The 22,529-nt window shown below is 34.6% G+C and overlaps 1 protein-coding gene across 2 annotated transcripts in view; it reads left to right on the forward strand.

Moving 5' to 3' along the window:
* The window catches only part of CNTN5 (contactin 5), a 584,072-nt gene that overhangs the window by 392,185 nt on the left and 169,358 nt on the right, over window positions 1-22,529 (forward strand). For both annotated transcript variants that reach the window (XM_079302225.1, XM_079302226.1), the window contains one exon: window positions 13,998-14,093. In XM_079302225.1, coding sequence (XP_079158351.1) covers window positions 13,998-14,093 — 96 coding nt within the window. The remainder of the gene's footprint in view (window positions 1-13,997; window positions 14,094-22,529) is intronic.

Raw genomic sequence — 22,529 nt, forward strand, 5'->3', positions numbered from 1 at the left:
AGATTCACTGCAGTAATATAAAAAGACAAAATGGCACTTCAGAAAAATTGTAAATAAAATAAAAGTGGAATTTCATTTCTTTTTCCAGTAATCTCAATGACCAGGACGCATTTTGTTAACTAGAAAACAATGAACCCTAAGAAAGCAGGGGACAAACAAAAGTAATATCAAACTAATGAAAAAAACTTAACCCTATTTATGTTGTATTAGAATTAATATTTTTTAAGGAAAATTTTTTCAAAGAAATTATTCTTGTTCTCCTAAGAGAGGTCACTGTATTGCTTTAGTTTCCATTATCTTTTTTTTTTTTTTTTTTCCTTCTGTCTCTTTCTTTTGCCTTTGGCCTCTTGAATCTGCTATTTGGGCAGTTGTGTGTGTGTGTGTGTGTGTGTGTGTGTGTGTGTATTATTGTTACAATAGTTATTTCCAAACTTCAGAGCATTAGTTTGTGCTGTGTCTTAGAAGTTCTTATGGCCCACATTGAATCTCCAGCTTCAAGCATTTAATTCAAAGCCTCATAAAAGCATTAGGCTTCTATTGAACAGCAACACAGTTTTACAACACCTCTTCATGACCCATTGAGGATTCCAGGACTCTTGGACAGAAATCTGTGTTTACAGCTTGGCTTGACAAATGTGTTTGGTATTTGTTAAACAGTTTGGGTATTTCTTATCATAATGATTCTATCATAGTCCTATTCACCTGTTACTTCAAAGGGATAGAAGTGCAGAGTGGAGAATTGAAACCATTTTTTCCTAACAGAGCAGCATTTTTATAGGAGGAGAGATTTAAAACGCCCTAACAAGATATCAGGAACTTAAAAAATAATGCAGTGCAACCTTATGTAGTAAATAATATAGCTGAGTGATGAAACACAAATTATATCCTTTCACATACGATAGATTTAACATTACTAATGATAGCCATGTATAACAAGCTGCTATTTGTGTAGTTTGATTATAGACACTAAAATATATGAGTACATTTTAATTTCCTATTGTATGCCAAAAAACCTACTGATTTGATTGTAATTTAATAGGGTATGACTATGGAAAAATACTTTGAGGATTTGGGACCAGCTTGTTTCTTCCATCAGTTTCACTTACATTAGAAATCAGTGTTAGGATAAAAAAAAAATCAATCCTTCCACTTTTAATTAAAAATTTTTTTAGCCTTTGTACATGCATCCCATCATATGTATCTAATAATTTCCTATTGAATTCTAGCTTAAGAGAACTAAGCACTCAAATAACTTGGAAATGTTTTTATAATGCTGGCATTTAAGAGGAAAGATTTAACAGGTAGAAGTACTCAAGCTGCATTTGTGAAGATGAGGAGCAGGCTTACATGAGAAGCTTTTCTGCTGTCTGCTTAAAATCAATACCTACCCAAAGGCATCACTTCTGTGACATTACAGCAGTTTCTAGAGAGGAAGACAGTTTCCTACACTCTTTATAAAAAGTCAATGCTGTGAAGTAGGTATATAACAATACATCTTTCTTATTTTGAAAGCCTTTTGTTTCCAATGGAACTAAAAACAATAAGTAGAAAATGCTGGTTGATTTTGTGCATGCTGGATGAAATCTCTGAGTCATCTTAAGATGGACATTTATTGCAGAATTAAGGTGGTGCTAATTCTGTTATCCTCTTTTCTCCAGTGCGTCTTCCCAAGGTGCAGTAGATTAGGTTTTCTCAGTATCAATCAGGCTCAGCAAGCTGAGCTGGAAGTTTCCCTCTATATGGACATTAATCATCAAACTGGTAGCCAGAAGATGGAGTCCTTCACATTGTAAAGTTCTTTTAAAATTTAATGTAAAATCCTTTTGTACATGTAATATTTAGACTTTCTATACTGCAGAATAATATGAAACGCAGTAGGTTTTTATAGAAGTTGTTTTAAATTTAGAGCTATCATCTTTGTCCTTCAGGAACAGTATCTTAGTGCAAAATTAGTGCCACAATAAGAAAGACTACAAGGTTAAGGGCTGAATTTGCCTTTATTTGGACATTATTTCAAAATTACTATGCTCATATCTTATTCTCCTATTTGCTTTAAAAAATTTGGTTAGGTCACTACTTTACTCTTAAGAGTAAGAAACTGTTTACTTACAAATGTCCAATGCAGTTTAAAAAATTATATCTGCCTTTTGTTACTTTTCTTACATATATGAGAGAGGAATCCTTTATCATCTTCCACTTAGTTTTATCAGGGCACTGTAGGCAAAATAATTATATTGAGAAAACAATCTGCAAATCAAGGAAATAGTAAATTGCCTCTAAACACACTTTATTTATTCTCCTTTAATGTCAGACTCTCAACACCATAGGCAGCTGCAACTGATCCAATTGTTTTGATTTCCTACTTAATCTGTTGCACTACTGGGATGCAATTCATTCATTTCAAGTTGACATCTAAAATAGGTCAAATGAATCAGGCCTTTGAAGTGTCTATTTTTTTGCATTGCCTTGAAAGGAAGACTAGGATAACTGGCTCAGATACAGCTATGAGGCAACTATGATTAGTGGTAAAATGTTAGATGAAAATCACTCATTCCAAGAAAAAAAATTAAACTCAAATAATAAGGATGAAAATTTATGGTTTAGTTTCATTACATCCAAAATAATTTATGTAAAAAGCAATCTTTAAAAAGTCTTTTTTTGCATAAACACATTAAGTTGTCACCTATAAGTTAAATCACACATGAACCTCCTCATTTAATAGTCATCATTATTTAGTCACTATAGCATTCATTTTAGTTTGCTTACATTTTATTCAAATTTGGTAAACCATAGATATTTATGATATGACTATCTGAACCAGTAAGTTTAAATACTCTAACATCATATTTTACTTGTAGTGAACTTAATTGCAGTTAATTTTAATCTAAAATCCATGCTTGTATAGTTAATTGGAAACTTATAATATCTAGTAGTAATTGACTTGGATAAAATTAATGAATATTACCACTGAGGTTATTCTTGTCAATAATTTACGATTATACTGATAAAAATCCCATTCATGTCCTCAGAGTGTGAAACATGTAGAGTGGGTTACAACGAATTAAACAAAATAGTTTATGTTAAACTACACTGGTAGTGTGGATGCATTTCTCCCCGGGTATTTAGGTACCATTCCCTCAAATGTAACTCCTTTAAAAGAGATTTCATCAATTGTTATTAAAGTGATAACATTGCAATAACTGGTACCGTTTTTCCTGTTCTGCCCCACATTTCTATTATTCTTTATCATTTTAAGAGTATACCTTAGTTAGTTATTACTTTTTGTGTAAACAGTTTATGCATTAAATTTTTGTCAGAAATTATATTCCACTCTATGGAAAAATTGTACGAATATTTAAATCAGTTAAGTATGCCAACTTAAGTTGAGTTCCTTGAGTCAAAGGGAACCATTTCCAGAATGGAATTCCAAGAATCATGTAAAGCTTATTTGTAGGATCAGTTAAACTCGTTAAGAGATTGATTCTGAAGCTCAGATATTTTCTTTTAAGAAAAAGAAATAATGGAAAACACTTTTTCTTTTTCTCACCTCTAAATCCATTAGAATTTTTTTTTTTTTTTTTAATGTTTAGGCATTTATCACTGTAAGATGCTTTCTGTAATGCAAATTAATCTCATAACTTTTCTCTAAAGCCTTTCAGATTTATCAACTTCTTTTTACAAGTATGGCATGAGAAAAACATATCATACTTATGTGACAGAGAAATTTCCAAAGGACCTGATTTTCAGACAGCAAAATCCCAGGATTTTTGCTACAAACAACTGCCTTTCTCACTGGAGCTGGGGAAAACAAACTATTTTTATTACAGATAATGTTAACTTATTTAGAAGGTGACAGGTATGAGTAAAATTTTATTCCTTAAATATTTCAGACACACACACACACACAAAATTTCACCAGTTTTTTTTTTTTTTTTTGTTCTCTGCATTAGGTCCTTTGTAAATTAATACCGCATTCAGGAACAATTCTTTCAGCATATCTGAGGTTACAGATCTATTTGTTCTAAGCTATTCAATGATCATCTGCCAACACTACTGCAAAAACTGTTGATCTGTAACTACTTAATTCCTGGATTTTGTTTACCCGATTTTCCTTTTTTATATTCACTACTACCTAATTAATTCTTTACATAAATTCATATTATTAAAATCTGAAGATTCACCTTCATAGCCTTCATTTGACAGTCTCTAATTATCTGGTCTACTTCAGTATAAAATCCAGACATTGCCTTTTTTTTTAGTTTTCCTGCATTGAATTTTTGCTTCCTTTATACTGTTTATTCAAGATGGAACCTTGGATTCTTTCCTCGATGGCAAAAACGTGTATTTCCTCTGTTCTACCAAAAGCATATCATATACTTAAGATGGCTAGACCTTTTGAACAATTTCCCCCATATCCTCTTTTATGTTTGACTCTCTCTAAATACCTGTTATAGCTCCTTTATGGTACCTTCCTACTAGGCCAGTACTACAGGTCTGATTACTCTGACAGAAGCTTTTTGATTCCATGGAAAATTAATGTATTCAGGGCTCAAATCTTCTCCAGCCTGAAATTTATCCTTTTTTTTTTTTTAACCTCTCAGTGGTTGATTTTACCCACACTACTCAATACCTGCATTGCGCATGGAGACCAATGCTTATGTGTGGCAAAGCTTTGTCTAAATATGGGACTGTGATTATGGTCAACGATAGCTTTAAGCCTTACAAATGCTGTGTAATTCATTTTTATTAATTAGGAGGAAGTGTGGTTCCTTGGTAGGATGCCCAGACCTGTTTGCAAGGTCAGTTGGCTTGTCAGGAAATATCTGTCCAGGACTTTTTGGTTTTGTTTTTTAAAGGATTGTATGTTACTAAGGTCAGGAATAGCTGCAGGATTAGACACCATGGTCTAGAATTTGATAGTCTCTTGAACATTGTATTGTCAGCAGTCCATATGAGACTGCTGTTCTTCCCCACTGCATTAGAAATACTACTAAATTGCCCATAACTTCAAAACCAACAGCCTTCACAACTTTGCTTGCATCTAGTTTCAGTACCAAAAGTCATTAAAAAAAGTTATAGCTGGGACATACTTGGCAGCAATTTGCTATGCACTAGGAAGGACAGTTAAAAAGAGAACCAATTATTAGATTGCTTAAAGAAATCAATCAGTATTGTGGAACACCTGACCGACATAGTTCAGGAAACATATTTTAGTTTTATTTCTATTGATTGGTGAGTGATAATATATAATTGTGACAAATGGAAAGGAGTTAAAAAATCTGATAAACTGCTGAGGGATGGCAGCCTGATCTTTGTGCAACCTTGTGCAACATGACAGACTGCATAATATTGAGGGGAGAGGAGAGGAGAGGAGAGGAGAGGAGAGGAGAGGAGAGGAGAGGAGAGGAGAGGAGAGGAGAGGAGAGGAGAGGAGAGGAGAGGAGAGGAGAGGAGAGGAGAGGAGAGGAGAGGAGGAGAGGAGAGGAGAGGAGAGAGGAGGAGAGGAGAGGGAGAGGAGAGGAGAGGAGAGGGAGAGGAGAGGAGAGGAGAGGAGAGGAGAGGAGAGGAGAGGAGAGGAGAGGAGAGGGAGAGGAGAGGAGAGGAGAGGAGAGGAGAGGAGAGGAGAGGAGAGGAGAGGAGAGGAGAGAGAGGAGGAGAGGAGAGGAGAGGAGAGGAGAGGAGAGGAGAGGAATGCTTCATATTATGCAAACTCTCTGACACTAATATGTGCAGAATTAAAAAATAAGTGACATAGGGAAATAACTTTAGAATGCAAAGAGAGAGATGGGAGAAGTAAATGCCTTTTAGAAAGCATATGAAACTGCTTTAGCCAAGACTATGAAATTATGAAACCTTCTAAAAAGGTTTAGCTTTTCTGATCAGAAAAATAAATAAATATTGTGCCGTTCATTTGCAACACATTAGATCATTAAAGGACTGTTCAGACCACCTTCACAGGGCTATTAATTGATGTGGTACAGATCACAGATTGAAAAGATCAAAGTACATAGATGGTAATTTGTAGCTGCATAGCTGACTAGTGACAATTCATTCATCTTTGACGACTCTTACTTGTACAATTACAGGCTCATATCCCAAACTGTGATTTACAGTGACCGATATCACCTTGATATTGAGCAGAATAACATGCTCCAAAACAAACTATTTTATCAGAAACATTACCTAGCATCATACATAAGAACAAACTGCTACCCAGGCAACACTCTATGTTTGTAGGGCCCTCATTTTCAGTTGAGCTATTCAGCTAAGACCAAGGTCTTCCAGATTTACTCCTTGGATGTGTCCAAACACTTTGTTATCTTGTCACAATTGACTTGTAGGTCATGCTGGGCACTACAACTCTTAGAGAAGATCAAATAAATAATTTCTGGGAGATTATGACCTTCTTCTTTTCTTTATGACAAAGCAGAAGTGAAATATGGAGGCATTTATACACATTAGTCTAGGGAAAAGTCAGTGCAGCAAAATGACCTGTCTAGAGTGGAGTCAGAATTTGATATGTCATGTCTCATGGAAATGGTGTCTACTAGCCTCCAGCTTCTACTGAAACCTGAACAATAGTGCCATTCCCCAAACCTTAGATCTGAACAGTGATTCTCAGATATTTGTCCCAGTTCTTGCATTCTGAAACAAAATATGAAGTCAGAAAAAAAAAAAAAAAAAAAAAAGAATACCTACTGAAACATTATCAAACATCTTGCAGCTTATCTTCATGGGGCCCTGGGTGATCAGGCTTTTCTTTTATTTCCTGCAGATCCTTTGTCTGTATGATGCCAGCAATGTAGTCTCAAATACAGAAATTGTAAAATTTTTTATTTAGATGAGCTCAGTGGTATCACTTCTGAATTTGGAAAAGCTTACTTCCTTTGCCAGTTTTCCCTCATGAGAAGAATTTAATCCTTAACTCTTTTATACCCTTGCTTCTGATAAATTCCAGCTTTGGCAAGGCCAGCTTTGGAACTTTAGAGATGTAGGAAAAAGAATGATTGAGACTAAAGGTTTTCAATATATTTCTGAATATGTGGAAGTTAAGACATTATATTATTTTAGGACTAGAATCCATGAGATAAAGAAACTATAAGAACTATAAGAAATGGTTTAGGAAACTTCCTATTACCAATTTGCTCAATGAAATACAGAACAAGTTCCCTTTAATGACTTGTTCACCCAGAGCGTAAGAAAAGACTTTTTTCTGTGTGCTTCTGTTACAGCCTCCTGTCAACCACAACATGTACACAGGAATTTCCCAATAAACTACATGGAGATTAGTCACTTTTCATTTCATATCACATCGTATGATAAGAAACTGTACTATGATAGTCATTCTGAGTTTCATCTTCTAAAATCCTAACTGTGAACTTTAATTACTAATTAAAAGAGGGAAAAGTCACATCCAGTTGAAGAAACTCACAATGAAATGAAAGGTTGTTTGCAAAGCAACCTTGACGGTTTGCAATTAATTTAATTGAAAAAAAAAAGACTAGAAAATAAATCAACAAAAAGGGAAGGAGGACTCATAAGAAGAATGAAAAAAAAATTAGAAAGTAGAATCATGTACAGGATTTATGCAGGTTCATATACTATTCAATGTCAGGAACTTCTGTAAAAAATGATGGAAATACAAATGTGTGTTTCTCACAATGCAGATAATATTTTGCAAGACAGTGTGTTTATAAGAAATTCTATTGCATATATTACTCAAGTGAAAAATCTATTTGCTCAGACACTCTGGAAGCAGTAGTATTTATTAACATGCTTTATTTTGGTGGTTAAAGGTCGACGTCTGTTTGGAAAAATCTTCCATTTGTTGCTTAAGATTTGTTGCTTATTTGTTTGATTTTAGTTGTTGCTTCTAAATGACAGAATTAAAAAAAAAAGTTTAACTGTAATATTTCCACTTGATTCTGTGTTATGTCTGGACATTGCATTGTGCAGACGTGAGACACAGCTGAGAAGCAAGAAACATGCTGAAATAATTCTTGTGAGAAGAGATGAAACCTGACAGACACGATGATTATGACTAATTAATCACAGCCATCAACAACTGTAACCATGAACATCCTAATTATTGTGAGCTTAACATGCCAAGTTGAATCATATAGCAGCTCTGTAGTTTTCAAAAGAATCTTGCTACTTTATTCTGTATGTAAATATTTCTTCTAAATCACTTTGATCCAGTACTTCAGGATTTATAAATGCAGAATTCCTACTGAAGTTCAGGGAGATGTTGATACCTATGAATTCCCTTTTTTTCTCAAGGCTCAGAGGAGAATTAAGCTTTATTGATGATACTGATGCTATTAATTGATGCTATTGAAACTAGATGTAGCAAAAGGAATAATTCTTTAAAACTCTGAATTTCCTCAACCTTCCAGCAGTATTCCTCCATGACAGATTAGCTTGTAGAAAAAGTGAGTAGTTAGACAAGACAAAACAGTGGTAGAAGTATATAAATTCATAATTTACATAAAATCTGTGTAGAATAAAAAGTAGTGAATATTTTAATTGAAATGTAGTATTCCCTTTTAAAAAGCACAGCATGGTAAATAGTGAAACAGTCTATTTTTTGTCTTATATAAAAAGTTTAAGGTTTCTAATTAATAATTAATTAGAAATATGAATAATCCAATTGGGGAAGAAAATTAAAAAGAAAAAAATACCTGTAATTATTTTTAAAGTAATACAGGATTCTATAAATCAGTTTAGGAAATAGCTATATATTATTTACAAGGTAAAACAGCTCGACATAGCTATGGCATACAACTACAATGAAGAAAAATAAACAATAAACCAGGTATTTTAAAATTGTTATAATTTATAAAAATTATATAAATAGAAATATGTCACTAAGGACAGAAAAATGTTCCTTTATTTGACTATTTATCTGCCTTTCATAGTGAAAATTTAGTTCAGGACTAATGAATCAATAGTGTGCACATTAAATTTCATGCTGAGACCATGGTAGATAATAATTATTTTGTTTTTGAAAGAACATATCCATGGAGCACCATTATTAAAAGATCCTTCTTTTTTTCTTTTTTCTCAGTTAAAAAAAATCTTGTAGTATCTAAGAAAGATTCTGAAGATTTTGCTCTAAATATAAGTAGAGTATCTTGTGTCTACTTTCTCTTTTTGCATTTTCACAGAGGAGTTTTTAAACATTCTCCTGAGTTTCTTGTCGCCTCGTTTCAGCACTCCCTGAAAAAATCTGCATTTCAACCTTCTTTCCTTAAAACTCTTTAATGACTGCAGATGTACACAAAGAGAGGATTGCTGCCATGCATGCTTGAAGTGCATCGTTGTTTCTCTATGGTCTCTCTATTTCAGTTTTTGCATAGTAACTTCTCTGAGAAAGAAAAAAAAAAGATATTTTTCGCATCATGTCAGTCTGGTGATCCTTGAAGGATTAAAACCTTTCTGGTAATAAATAATAACAGCAGCAATGATAATAGGCATGATACATTCTAAAGTGTTTTAATCTTGCCCTTATTTTGTCACCTAAAAGTCATTTGGCAATGTGATTTTTGAAAGTTCAAGAGGTATGCTTTTCCCATTATCAGTGGTGAGATGATGTTTCTCTTCATGGTAGAAATCTTTTTTCCCAAACGTCCTTTCACACATTTTCTAGTGAATAGTTTCAGCATTAGAAGTTATTCTTAGGTCAAATGAGTGACTCTGCTAACACAGCTCTATCTACTTAATCTGGCATTCCTATAAAATAAGTGCATGTCAATATAAAATAATATATTAATTCCCTTGGACTGTTGGATATTCTGAGTATTGTGTTTAATTCATCCACTGTCAAAGCTCCCTATACAGGAAGACATGCTATCTTTTCAATACCCACCTTTTATTCTTCTATAGCTTGTGTTTGTGGGTTATTACACAGAACATTTATATTTTCCAATGTTCAGAGTGTACAGTCAAACCATGTTTTTGATTTAGGTTATAATGGGATTTTGAAAAACATGTTTTAATGGAATTCTTTTCCCTGTAAATCTTACCTTTTTTAAAGAGCTACAATTCCAGCTCAAGGTCTATTTCTTAGTCCTGTCTTTCAAAACCAAGGAGAGGAAGGCTACCCTCTCTTAGTGACAATGCAATAAATAAGTTTGTCCTTGGCCTGACAGAAGAATCTTACCTTGTGTAGAGCTATTTTTACCTTATTGGAAAGAATATTGCCTGCTTTATACTTGTCTTTAGGTATCTTCAGGATATGCCTTTAAACATTTTAATACATATCATATTATGTCCATTTTAAACCCCATAATAAATTTGCATATAAAATAGTTTAAACTTACAGAACCGAGCTGGCAGAGGACATTGTTCTGCACCAATTTAATTTCTACTTTAAAGCTAAATTGACTGGTTTAAGTCACTGATAATGAAATACAGAGCCTTATACAGCTTCCATGCTAGGTTACCAAGCAATAATTGCCTACAATAAAAACAAGATCTGTTTTTCATCTTTAATTTGATCCTAATTTCATAGCAGTTATCCATCGACTGTTGACTGGGTCACAAAAACCTGTTGCCCCCATTAGCTGCAGCAAAGTGATGAACACAGGGAATGAATGATCCCTCCTGTGCATACCTAAAAGGCAAACTGCAGTGAAGGTGACTTGGAAAGCCTTAAGTGATAAAAAACCGCTCCAACTTTTACAAAAGTCCTTCTGTCAATGGCAGAACATTTCCCCTTTTATTTAAATGTTTATTTTGTTGTTAGACCTGCAAAACTTTTTGGTTGTTTCAATTGCCTGGAGGTTTTTCTCATTTATTTCCCTTTACTCCTTTCACTTTCTACAGAGATGTTTCCTTTTCTGCTGAATCTTATTAAAACTGATAGTTTTGTGGTGTTGTCATTTTTCCACAATGCATGTCAATACATGGCATACTCATTTTCAAAGAATGGGAATAGCCACTGTGGAGAGAGCTGCACTATCCAGCAGCTCCTATGGATCAGATATATAAATAGTTTTCCCAAGTTTATAACTTCTCAAATACTGCACTGATCTGATATAAACACACTTGCAGTGTAAATTTGACATTCAGAAGGCACTGCATCAGGCCCATTGGATTTAATGTCTGGCATCACAGTAGTTCTGGAATATCTCTACCATTTCCCTTTTAGAGTGGAGACCACTCCTGTCTCACAGGTTGTACACTAGTGACACCATATAAAATTCTTTAATTTATTTAATTGAATAATTTCTTAGCAGTAAAGGAAATTTGGTTACTCCTGCCACATGCACTCCATCTAAATGTGTTTTGTGTATTTTGCACATATATTGTTAATAATAAGTTACAGTAGACATGGTGGTGCCTAACTACATTTTGCAGAGTGGTCAGTGCTGCTTCTTATGTTAAAGAATATGGGAGTATGGGAGTTGAACCCCCAGGAACTGCTTTGAAAATAACATAGAATGTGTTATCATTTTTGCCACTAGCACTGTGATAAGAGTAAATTAATCTTTCAGGGCAAGAGATGAACACCTATGGAGCACAAGAAGGCATTTTCTTATCAATCAGCTATATACATCATAATAAGATGAAGGAGAGGCTCATTCTGTGTGGGGCATGTCACATGTGTTGCAGGTTCATACTTCAGCAAGAATTCTTAATTGAATGCTGGTGTGGCTGAGTGAGAGGTTATTGTTCCCACCTCTGAAGCTGGATTCTGTCTACCCTTTCTTTTGTTATCTACCTCTTCACAGTGTTAAAGTAAATGAAAGGGGTTTGTATAAATTTTTAGGAGTTGTCTTTTTTTTTTTTTTCAGTGTGAATAGACATGAAATGGCTGAGATTTACCAGAAAGTAATTAAATTTTTCATTAATTTGATTTTTTCTTATTGTTCATATTACTTTAATGTGGAGGAAAAACAATCATGATCCTTCACCTTTCCTCCTTTTATGTTTTTCTACATTTATTTGTTTTGCAGCTAAATTCCTTCTTTTGTACCTGCTAATCCTTTTTCTGCTGCATGCTAATAAGAAATCCAGTTCAGAACCAAGAGATAGCCAAGAAGAGCTGAAATTCAAGGCTCTTTGATACTTTCCTCCTTTAGCTTAAAAATAATTACTTTGAACAAATAGGAGCTTGAATCATACATAGTACCTTTATTTTAAAATAAGAAAGAATATCTTTGTTTTGCATTTGGTGAGGAAAAAAAAATTTTCCATCACAGTGAGCATTCAAAGCAGGAGATGGGAAAAAAAGGTTTCCAAAGGTTGCTGTAACTAATAGGAAAATAGCATTTAATCACCTGAGGACTTAACTAAGAAAAGTTTCAATTACAAAAGATTCTACCATCCAAACTGTCCATGCAGGGATGTACCAGCCCACTACTTCCTGGACACAAAATAATAATTACTTTTCTGCAGAATATGCTGTCAAGTAACATGCATTAGGAGACACTTCTAAGAGAAATTACACCAGAATGTGTTATAACCCATGGTGTGCTTATTTTAAAATGCAATATAATATTTAAATTTTTAATTATCTATTGACTAGCAAAATTTTTCAAAGTTTTGTAATGTAACTCTAATTTAAAAATAAATCTACTGGATCCTACATACCTTTTCTCTATTCAAACATTACACCTATTGTTGAAATCAAAGCACTAACATTTTGGCCAAAGACAGCACAAATTTAAATGTATTTAAATTTTAGACTTCTGCTTGTGCCCAAAACATAATTTAGAAATGTGGGGGAAAAAAAAAAAAAAAAGCAACTCAAATTACTTTTGAAAATCATTGAACTTCATTTTTATGCTCTACTAGGTCTGAAGTAAGGTATGGAATTTCAGTATCTGACAGAGAAATGCCAACTGAGTGCAGTTAAGATAGGAATAATTCTGCTCCACCTGTTCAAACTCTTTGGTGGTATGTGGCTTATCCCAGCACTCTAGGCTGTATGCAGAAATTAGGAGATATGGTTACAGGTCATTGAATGTCAGTGAGGGAAGTTCCCTCACTTGCCCAATCTACTCATATTTCTGATCCTCATTTAATGCTTGCTGAAGCTCCTGAATCCTTTTCAAAGGTATCTTGTTGCTGCTCTCTTCACCTTGACCCACATCAGAGAGAAATGTCTCTAGGAATGTTCTCCCTGAGAGAACAGAGGTTTTAAACACCATCACTGGCTCTGAAGAATGGGTGAAGACACCAATCTGATGGCAGAGCTGAACTTTCATCTCTCTTTTCTACAGATATAAATGCTGAAATGTAACTATCCATCCCAAATCTAAATCCACTTTCAGAGTTCTGTGTGGTAAATGGAATAATAGGATCTTCTGGTTGAGAGGCTTTGAATAATCACAATGAACTGTTCATAGCAGATCCCTAGAGTTTTATTCAAAGGTGTTTGTTCCAATAGTGAAATGTTTCTTATTGCCCTGATGGAAGGTAACTTTTGGAAGGAAAATATGTTTACCCTCAACTGATTTGGGCTTATAGTACCAGAGAAATCAGAAGTATTTAAAAGAGTAAATGTGCTATAGAGTAGATTTGGTTTTAGAATTAATGTGTTGATTTTCCTTTCTGTCATCAGTATTTGCTGTGTGCATTGTCCAAGGGGCTTCTGCAACATCATCAGTCTGGATGTTAGCCAAGGTGTCCCTCCAGTTGTATTTTTCTTTGTTCACTGTGCATGAATACCTTCTACAGAGGGAGAAAATCAAGCAGGATATAATAAAAGGAAATTAAAGCATTATTAAATGTATTTGCAAATGGCATATATATATTGTCTGTCACTGTTTTTTAATACTGTATGCAAGTTCACTAAAAAAAGAATGAAGTGCTGATGCAACATGGAATTTTTGTGTAACAGATAGATTTATTTTTCAGGCCCTTCTATTATAGATCAAGATATGAAAAAGAAACAGTCAGCTTTAAAAGAGGAAATAAAATGTAAGCCACAGTAGCCACAGAATTTAAAATCCTTTGTATGTAACTCAAATGCTCTGTTCTTTTCATAGATCTGGGGAATTTTAGCGGTCGGACAAGAAGTGCTGTATCTGTACGTGAAGGTCAAGGAGTTGTTCTGATGTGCTCCCCTCCACTTCATTCTCCAGGTACAGTAGGCTGCAGCCTGTATTCATGCTCCTCCTTTACAGTTTCCTCATTATTGGATGCCCAGGATTTTAGATACAATACGTATTTGATTGTGGAACTGCAAAGATGAGATATGCACCATTCTTCTGACAGGTTTTGGAGCACCAAAGGACTAATTTAAGCTCATATATTGCAAATGCCAATGAATGAGCAGCAGAGTTTCTGGTATAGAACTTGAATGTAACAATAACCTCCATGACATCAACGGTGAACATGCTGCTTTGAGGTACAGAAGATTGCTTTTAGTGTTTAGAAGCCTTCAGAAATTGCTCCAAATTCTGATGTCATTATACTTTTGTTGAATACAAATTTTAATCTCTTTTGATTAGTACAGACATGATTTGGTTGCTTCCTTTCACTTTATAATTTAGTTTTGTAAAACTGCATCATTGCTGAAAGTCAGAATTACCATAAATTCTATGAAATGCCTGTGAAATCCCAAATAAAAAATGTAGGTATTCCAGAGAGGTTACGTTTTTGCTTTTCAAACTGACACTCCTACAAAGTCTGTAGACAGCTAGGTACCTTATATTTGCATGTCATATAACAACTGGAGACACGATGCTAGACAGAATATCTTGTTCTTCAGTAGATTCAGTATATCCTATCCTTTTCTTCTCTGGGTAATGATATCTATACTGAGGGGATTTTTCTACTCCAAATTTTGGGCCTGAAGAAAAATAACATTGCAGATCTGCAGAAAATAAAATCTCCTGTGAGTTTCTTTTAGAGAAATGTGTTCAGTATCTATTTATACTGCAAGGATTGTTATTACTGTATTACAGTTATCAATGCCATCTCTCTGCTTTTCTCTTCTCTGAGCAGATTCTCTTGTGGTTGCCTCTACAATCCCTTTCTGAGTTTGACACTGCAGTCTATATGATGCAATTGAGTACATGATGTTGAGGCTTGATAGTGATAAGTAAACTGAGAGGGAAAAGGGGTAGGCAGAAAAAGTGAGCAATGGTTTCAGCAGCACAGCTGAATTTCATTTCCCCAAACAAACTGAGAGTGAAAGGATAGATGGGCATCAATCAAGAGTGAAATTTTCATACAACTTCTAAAAGCTGCCATTCCACAAAATATGCCTTAATATATCATCACAGTATTTACAATTATTTTCCTGAAATTATACTTCTGAGTTTTATTTAGTCAGGTTTTAACACAATGTTCTACAGCAACACAGTTGTTGCCTTTGATGGAGAAAATGAGTATCTTTCTTTTTCATCACTGGGACAGAAAAACCCCTGCTGTGCAAACTACAGTGCTCAAAAACAGGATCCAGTTGTTTTAATTCATATTGTTTGAGTACAACTAGGCTATGCCAGCAGGAAAATTACTTCCAGAAAAATATTTTTATCCTCTGTTGGCATATTTTTTTTTATTGTATCTAAGCCAGAAAAGGTTCTACAGAGTGGTGGAGTAATCAACAAAAGCTGAAAAACTGCACTGATATGCAGATGTAAACACAAGCTCCTGTCAATGGGAAGGGGACTTGGCCTCCATTCCTTTTGTTCATTACATAATGCAAGTAATGCAGTTCTTCATCCAAAGGGTTGTCAAGCACTGGGACAGGCTGCTCAGGAAAGTGATGGAGTCAATTCCTGGAGGTATTTAAAAATTGTGTAGATGTGGCTCTTAAGGACATGGTATATGATGGAACTACTGCTGGTTTAATGCTTGGACTTAATGATCTTAGAGGTCTTTTCCAACCTAAATTACTCTGTGATTCTATCACAGGCAATTTGCTTCCAACTCCTTACTTGCAAAGTACTGGGGGCAGTAAGTTCTTGTGGCACTGCAGTGGGACTGCAAGTGGTATTAATACAATGACTGGACCCTCCCTGTAGAGGGGAGAGCTACCTCCACAAGCCTGGTGATGTTTCAAAAATAAATCATTCCATAAAGCCCTGAGAATAAAATACAAGGCATTAGTAAAAACTGACTGCCAGATCAGAGTCCATTTGTAAAAAATAACTCTGGACAAAACCTTAAATTTTAGAGGGAAGTGTATGAATTTAATTCTGAAATTAGGGAACAAATATGAAACTTCCAAATAAAAAGGTCTTTTGCCAAGCAGAGGTATATTTCAGAGGTATGTTCCTGTATTCAGGAACATCTAAATTTTTTTTTAAGCATTCAGTTTCTCGGTACTCCATTTTTGTTTCTGTGTCTGATTTTCAAAGACGGTATTATTTTCTAAATAGCCCTATGAAATCTTGAACATTAAAACCACCCAGAAAACAAACATTCAAGTGGATCCTAAGATGTTATAGTGGATATATCTAAGCTAAAGACTATTTGGAGCATGTTTGCAATGTGTGAACATCTCAAACTACCAAGACCATGAGTTATGGGAGTGTTTTTGATGATAGACAATATTTTGTGGATGAAGCTTTGCGATATTGATTTATTCACATTGATCAGCACCTTTAGAAATAATTTTCACTTACTTATCACAGGAGATAAATCCATGATACAGTATCAAGCCTATTAATTCTCCACAACCTCTTAAGCAATTTGTCCTTCAACAGAATCTCATTCCTCAATCTCTCCAGTCAATAACTGTATATGAATTTGCCCAAGAACTTCAACTTGAGTCCTTTTAGCCAATGACATTATCGGCATAGGACACAAAAGATGAGTTAGCCAAAGAACACTGTATTAAGAGAGATATGGTTTTATTAACATGTTTTCAAATGCAAGATATAGTAATAGTAATAGAATAGTACCTACATTCCGTTCTCACAGAATACAATTTCTGAAAAAATCTGAAAGCCTTTACAAAGCACTACTTACTGAAAAAAATACTATACTAATATCTTTTGACACAATCTTAATCAGAAAGTCAATTTCATATGCATATAGACCTGATTGCTGTTTACTTATGCTGTGATATATTATCAAGAGATAATGCATTTAACATACAAATGTACACAAACTTGTATTTATATTGTTCATATCTATATGGATGTGTATATTATATATAGTGAAGAGAAAATAAGGGGGAATGTGGCGTGGTAAGCACATCTGAAATAAATTCTGGATAATGCAGTGCAGATTAAGATGAGAGAGAATTATCCCTTTTGTTTAATAAATTAGTTTTTTAAGTTATTGTCATCTTTGCTGAGAAATAACAAGGCAACAAACTGAGGGAGGTGTTTTTGGAGAGACATTATCCACTCCTTCAAAATGGTGAAAAAAATATTTCTCTGCCAGTTCCTTATGTCAAACAGCCACCAAGAGATTGTCACCTCCTGCTTTTCCTGGACCATTGCTCATAAAAAACGCTGCCTCTAACTTCCTTGGGAGTCTTGTATCATTTTGATGTGCCTATTCCAGAAGCTTTCCCACTAGCACTGTTTTTGTTGCTAATCCTCAACTTGTCCCCTGTGAAATATATTCAATGTGGATACCTTGATCATTCATAAATATAATGCTACCTTTTTTTTTTCTTCCATAAACACAATATCTGTTTTTGCTCAATTATTTTTTCTCCAAGAGGGGTTTCCTAGACAGTTAACTCTTAGTTGTCCTTGCTAAGCAAGTGTTACATTAATTACAGACTGCTTAAATAACAAGCTTTGTTTGATGTTTACAATTTAAAATGCCTCTACTGTTTTCTTTCTATAAACAGGATTATGGTTTTCATTGTGGTATTCTAAAGAATGTAAATATAGGGTTTTATTCAGTCATTTAATCATCTTAATTACAAGGTTTACCATAGCAAGATTAAAAATGAATGGAAGTTTTCATCCAGATTTACATGTTTCCCTCAGAATTAATACTTTCAGCTGAGCTTTTTAAGGCTTTTATTCAGAGCTTTCAGTATGAGCTTAATGGAGAACGACGATTGCCATTGTTAGAATGAGCAGAGCTCTGATGCACACAGGGGAAGGCAGATGTGTGCTCCATCCTGCCTCAGAGTGATGCTGCCAGTCTGGAGGGAGCTCTGCTACATAATCTATCTGCAGCACGTAACATCTGCACAGATGTTAAACTATAGCTTCTTTTATCACTTTCTAAAGGGCAAAGCTGATCTTACAAACTTTGGAAACTGTGCTATAAGCTGCATCTTTTATATCTCCCCTTTACTGTTACAAAACTCTACTTTTAATGAGAAATGTTTCATCAAAGAAGATTAATGTCAGTGTCATGAGGATCACTGTCCTTCCCATCTATATCTGGATGTCTGCATACTGTTTTGCTAAACAGGCATGCTGCTAAAAATTCCTGCATCTGTGGGCTAGAAATTTTTGTCCTGTTCTATTACCTACACAGTTGTCTTGGTACTCATATTATTTGGAGAAACTCACACAAAATAAAGTTACTTGTAGTCATTCTAAGCTCCTATTTGTGTGTGCTTCAGACATACTCAGAAATCCACTTTGGAAGTAAACAAAAAAGTATCACTGCTTACTGTTAAGGGTCTGCTAAAGGAATCTGAAAGCTACATTTGCATTAAATCTGCAGCTTTGGACTGCAGTTTTACTACCTGTTTGAAACCAAGTCCAACTGAAGTGCAATATAGCCTTAGAACTCCCCTGGTTTGAACACTGCACAAATTATACATAGAAATAATAAGAGAGCCCCCAAATCACCTCATTCAGGTAGAGAATGGTTAGTAGACTTCTGCAGGCAAATTAGTTATGATAACAAGATGGTTATATTTGGGCTGGACTGCTCTCAGTGTGCTTATTAACTTGTTTACAGGCAATTGGCTCTGGTATCTACATGTAGTACACAGCAAATTTTGTTCTTAAGGGGTCCACACACCCTCTGGATCTCACTTTATTAAGCTGATTTTGGGGATACAATTCTCAGATGTCTGTCTATATGTAGCTGAAGGTCACAAGGTTATTTTAAGGTTGTGGATTAAGTCCCAAGATCCAGATACCGAACAGTGGCCTTTCAATCCACAGCACCTATATGTAGATCTTGCCTTTATTAATTTCTTAAAAATCACAGGAAGCCTTCAATATCTTATTTTCCAATGTTCCAGGCCTCTCTAAGCATGAATGGGTTGCACTTCAGCATGTTAACCTGCTATTATAGGTGAGATTTCTTGCTGACCATGGTTTATATTGTCTCAAACAATATTATGTATTTTTTTAAACAGTCAAGTAGCATCCAGATTCTTTTCTATTATATGTTTGGTTTTTTTTTCTTTTTTTTTTTCAAATTTTAATTTTCAAATTAACTTTAGCATAGAAAGCTAAATAATTTTCTTCCAGAGGAGTCCAATATGTTGGTGAAAGTGATATCTCCACTTTTGCCTTGAGATCAAGGTAGAATTGTTTTCCTGGTACCTATCAAAGCACTTACAAAGTACCTATCAAAGGTCACTCACAGCTTGCCAAAACAGCTGGACAAGTCATGTCTCTAACCATGACTCTCTCATAAGATAAACAGAACTTATTAATCACTTCTCTTAGTTTTAGAGATCAATATGTATGAAGCTGGTGATGGCAAGTAGAACATTTCACATTCACTGCAAACAATTATCATCTCTTCCTAACTGCTAGACTTGCTGAGGAGGTAGAACTGTCCAATACTCCATTATATTTCCTCTTCTGCTAACAAAAGTGAGATTGAGACAAACACTGATTTTTGGGGGTCAGGACGTTTTTGTCGTTGTTGTTTTTTCTCCTTTTTAAGGAGAATGAGTTTTACTTATATTATTGTTATAATGGAAGCCAAATCCTCATATCCTAAACTTCACCAGCTGTTGACCTGTAATAAGGGGATCTATAGGGACACTATAGAATACTCAAGTCTGTTTTGTTTTTCTCATAATAGAGTGCCATAGTTTCTTCTTCACTTATGTTAATACATAATAGGACTGTGATGCTTGGTATCAGAAATAGGCCACTAAAGTAACAGTAGCAGAGAATAATTGCTTACTGCATCAGACAGAAATATTTATTTAAAGAAAGGTTTATTTAATAAACACTTATTATGTCACATATAAAATACAAGATGACAACTTTCTTATCTCTACTTTGCATGTATATAATTTAAAATTTATCTACACAGAATGTTTTAAAACCTTTGTTTGAGAGCTACATGTGTCTAACAAATAAATTAGATATTATGAGTTGAAGGGCTCCTGCATTTCCCTATTAGATTTTATTATAGCCTAGTGATGATTAGTCTTCCATGAGTAACTTGAATAAACCTTAAGTTTTGCCTTTCAATAACAGGTGAATAAAAAGCATTAGAAGACAGGTTCCTAGACCCTTAAACTGTACAATTCTGTCCTAATTCTGTGTTCATTTCATAGGGTAATATTATGTCTTCACACTTGACATTTTTGCTTGGAAGAATCATAAAGACATTTCACTTTTGGATCATGTACTTTGTCACCTTTCCTGGACTACTTTTGCAACTTTCATGTCTAGTAATTCCAATTTGCATGGCTGTTATCATTAAAAAAATGTTCATGACCCCTGACATTGCTCAACATAGGAATCTGTGTTCTTTATTTGTGCAACTGATTGATGACTGTGCCTATAGTTTTCATTATGGAATGAAAAAAATGCAATTAACTTTTTTTTCTATGGTCTTTTCATTACTCAATACATGACCAGTAATTTTGCTGCTGACTTCCCTGAAGCACATTTTAAGGTTTCCTTCCTCAATCTTGTTGAAAGCATTCATCTGAGGATATGAAATTTAAGAGTTTGAGAATATTTTCTGTAGGGTAGCAATTTAAAAAAACATGTTTGCCAGAGTGGAGTTACTTCCAGTCTGTTTGAAATGTGTAGTTATTATATTTTAATTGCATGTGCCCCAAATTCTAGGCAATATCTGTGTAGTAGGTGTATGGACAAATAAGTCTAGATTTTGTCTCATGTCCCTACCCCCTCTGGATCACTCACTGGAACTGTTTGTCCCCTCAGGGGCTATGAAAATGTAGTGAGAAGAAGATGGTTGACCTTGCCCAATTAAGGCAGCACAAAACAATGGATGATGAGGGCAGCCCTGACAGAGCTCTGCTTAAGGGATGCGTGCTGTAGTTTCACAGTCACAGTATTGTCTGCAAATATTACCCCAGCTGACAGCTCAGGAGAAACAAAGTGGAAGGAGATACCAAGAAAAGAGGGAGGAAGCATGAGAGATTAATTAATTTTAAAAATATGTGGAGTGAGTTGGCCCTCAGGCTCATGCACTATTTCCTCTCAGGCACCAGCTGTATGTGACTATTTGTCCACAGCTTGACAAATGGAACAATGATGAAAAGTTTCTGTAGTGGGCAAGCTCCTCTTCCCTCAAGACAAGTTGAGCCTGTTACTATATGACCCAACAAATCAGACATAACTAACAAGAACCTCCTAATCTAGAGGTTAAACCAGAGAGCATTGTCCTACCAGGTTTAACAGAAATGGATGCTCATGCTATCACATCTGCTTTTCCACAGCTAGTGTTGAAAATATACCAACTAAAGTGTTGCACCAATGCTTTCTGTGGCAGTGGTTACACAGCTTGTAAAGCAGCAGCAGCCCAAGGTTCATGGATTCAAGACTGATGTTACATGCAGCAGTTGCCATCTCAGAGATGCAGAATCACAGAATTCTTCCCGTTAGAATCCGCTCACTGTTTAGGTCCCATGTTTTACTAAGCTGATGCCTGGAAAAAAAACATTTTGCAAACATGTCAGTTAGTTATATATCAAAAAGCCCATTTTGTTTAAGGTAGAAAATTCCTAATTAATTCTAATTGCCTCCTTGTATAACAGAAGAGAATGGAGTAAGAATACACACATTAATCTGTGTAACTAAAGAGAAGAAGCCATAAATACAATGCTAATCAGATGGCTGAAAGGAGAGGAAACAGAAGAAGGAAAAATAAATGAGAAATTGTCTGCTTCTAAGGTTCTGGATTCCAGTTTTTTATCTCTATGAGCATTGTGATGAAATCTTAAAGGATAAATTAAAAAAAAAAAAAAACAAAAAACCAAAAAAAAACAAAAAACAAAACAAACAAAAAAAAAAAACCAAAAAAACAAGGTAGTTTTCAGAAAATGCCATTCTTTCCACACTAAGCATGATTAGCTGAATTCAATAATGATTCTGGTAGAGACATCTACTGTAAATGCTAGGAGACCAATTTTGATTCAGAAGCAGAAGGTTTTGGACAGAACTGATCTGAGTTCTATCAGATTCCACTCATAATACAGTCATATTTATATATATAAATATATAACTATAATGAAGTCAGTTAATCCTTATTCCATAAATATGAGAGTGAAGTTACAACCATTTGAATGATACAAAGCTTAATGAGACATAGATTTTCATAAAGCCTGATTTAATCAGGTCAGGAAGATTGTTCCAAATAAATTAAGTGGTATGAAAACAATTGTAGTTGGGATATCTAGTATGCATTTTCCTTTT

Source organism: Erithacus rubecula, assembly GCF_903797595.1.
Source record: "Erithacus rubecula genome assembly, chromosome: 1".
NCBI lineage: Eukaryota > Metazoa > Chordata > Aves > Passeriformes > Muscicapidae > Erithacus > Erithacus rubecula.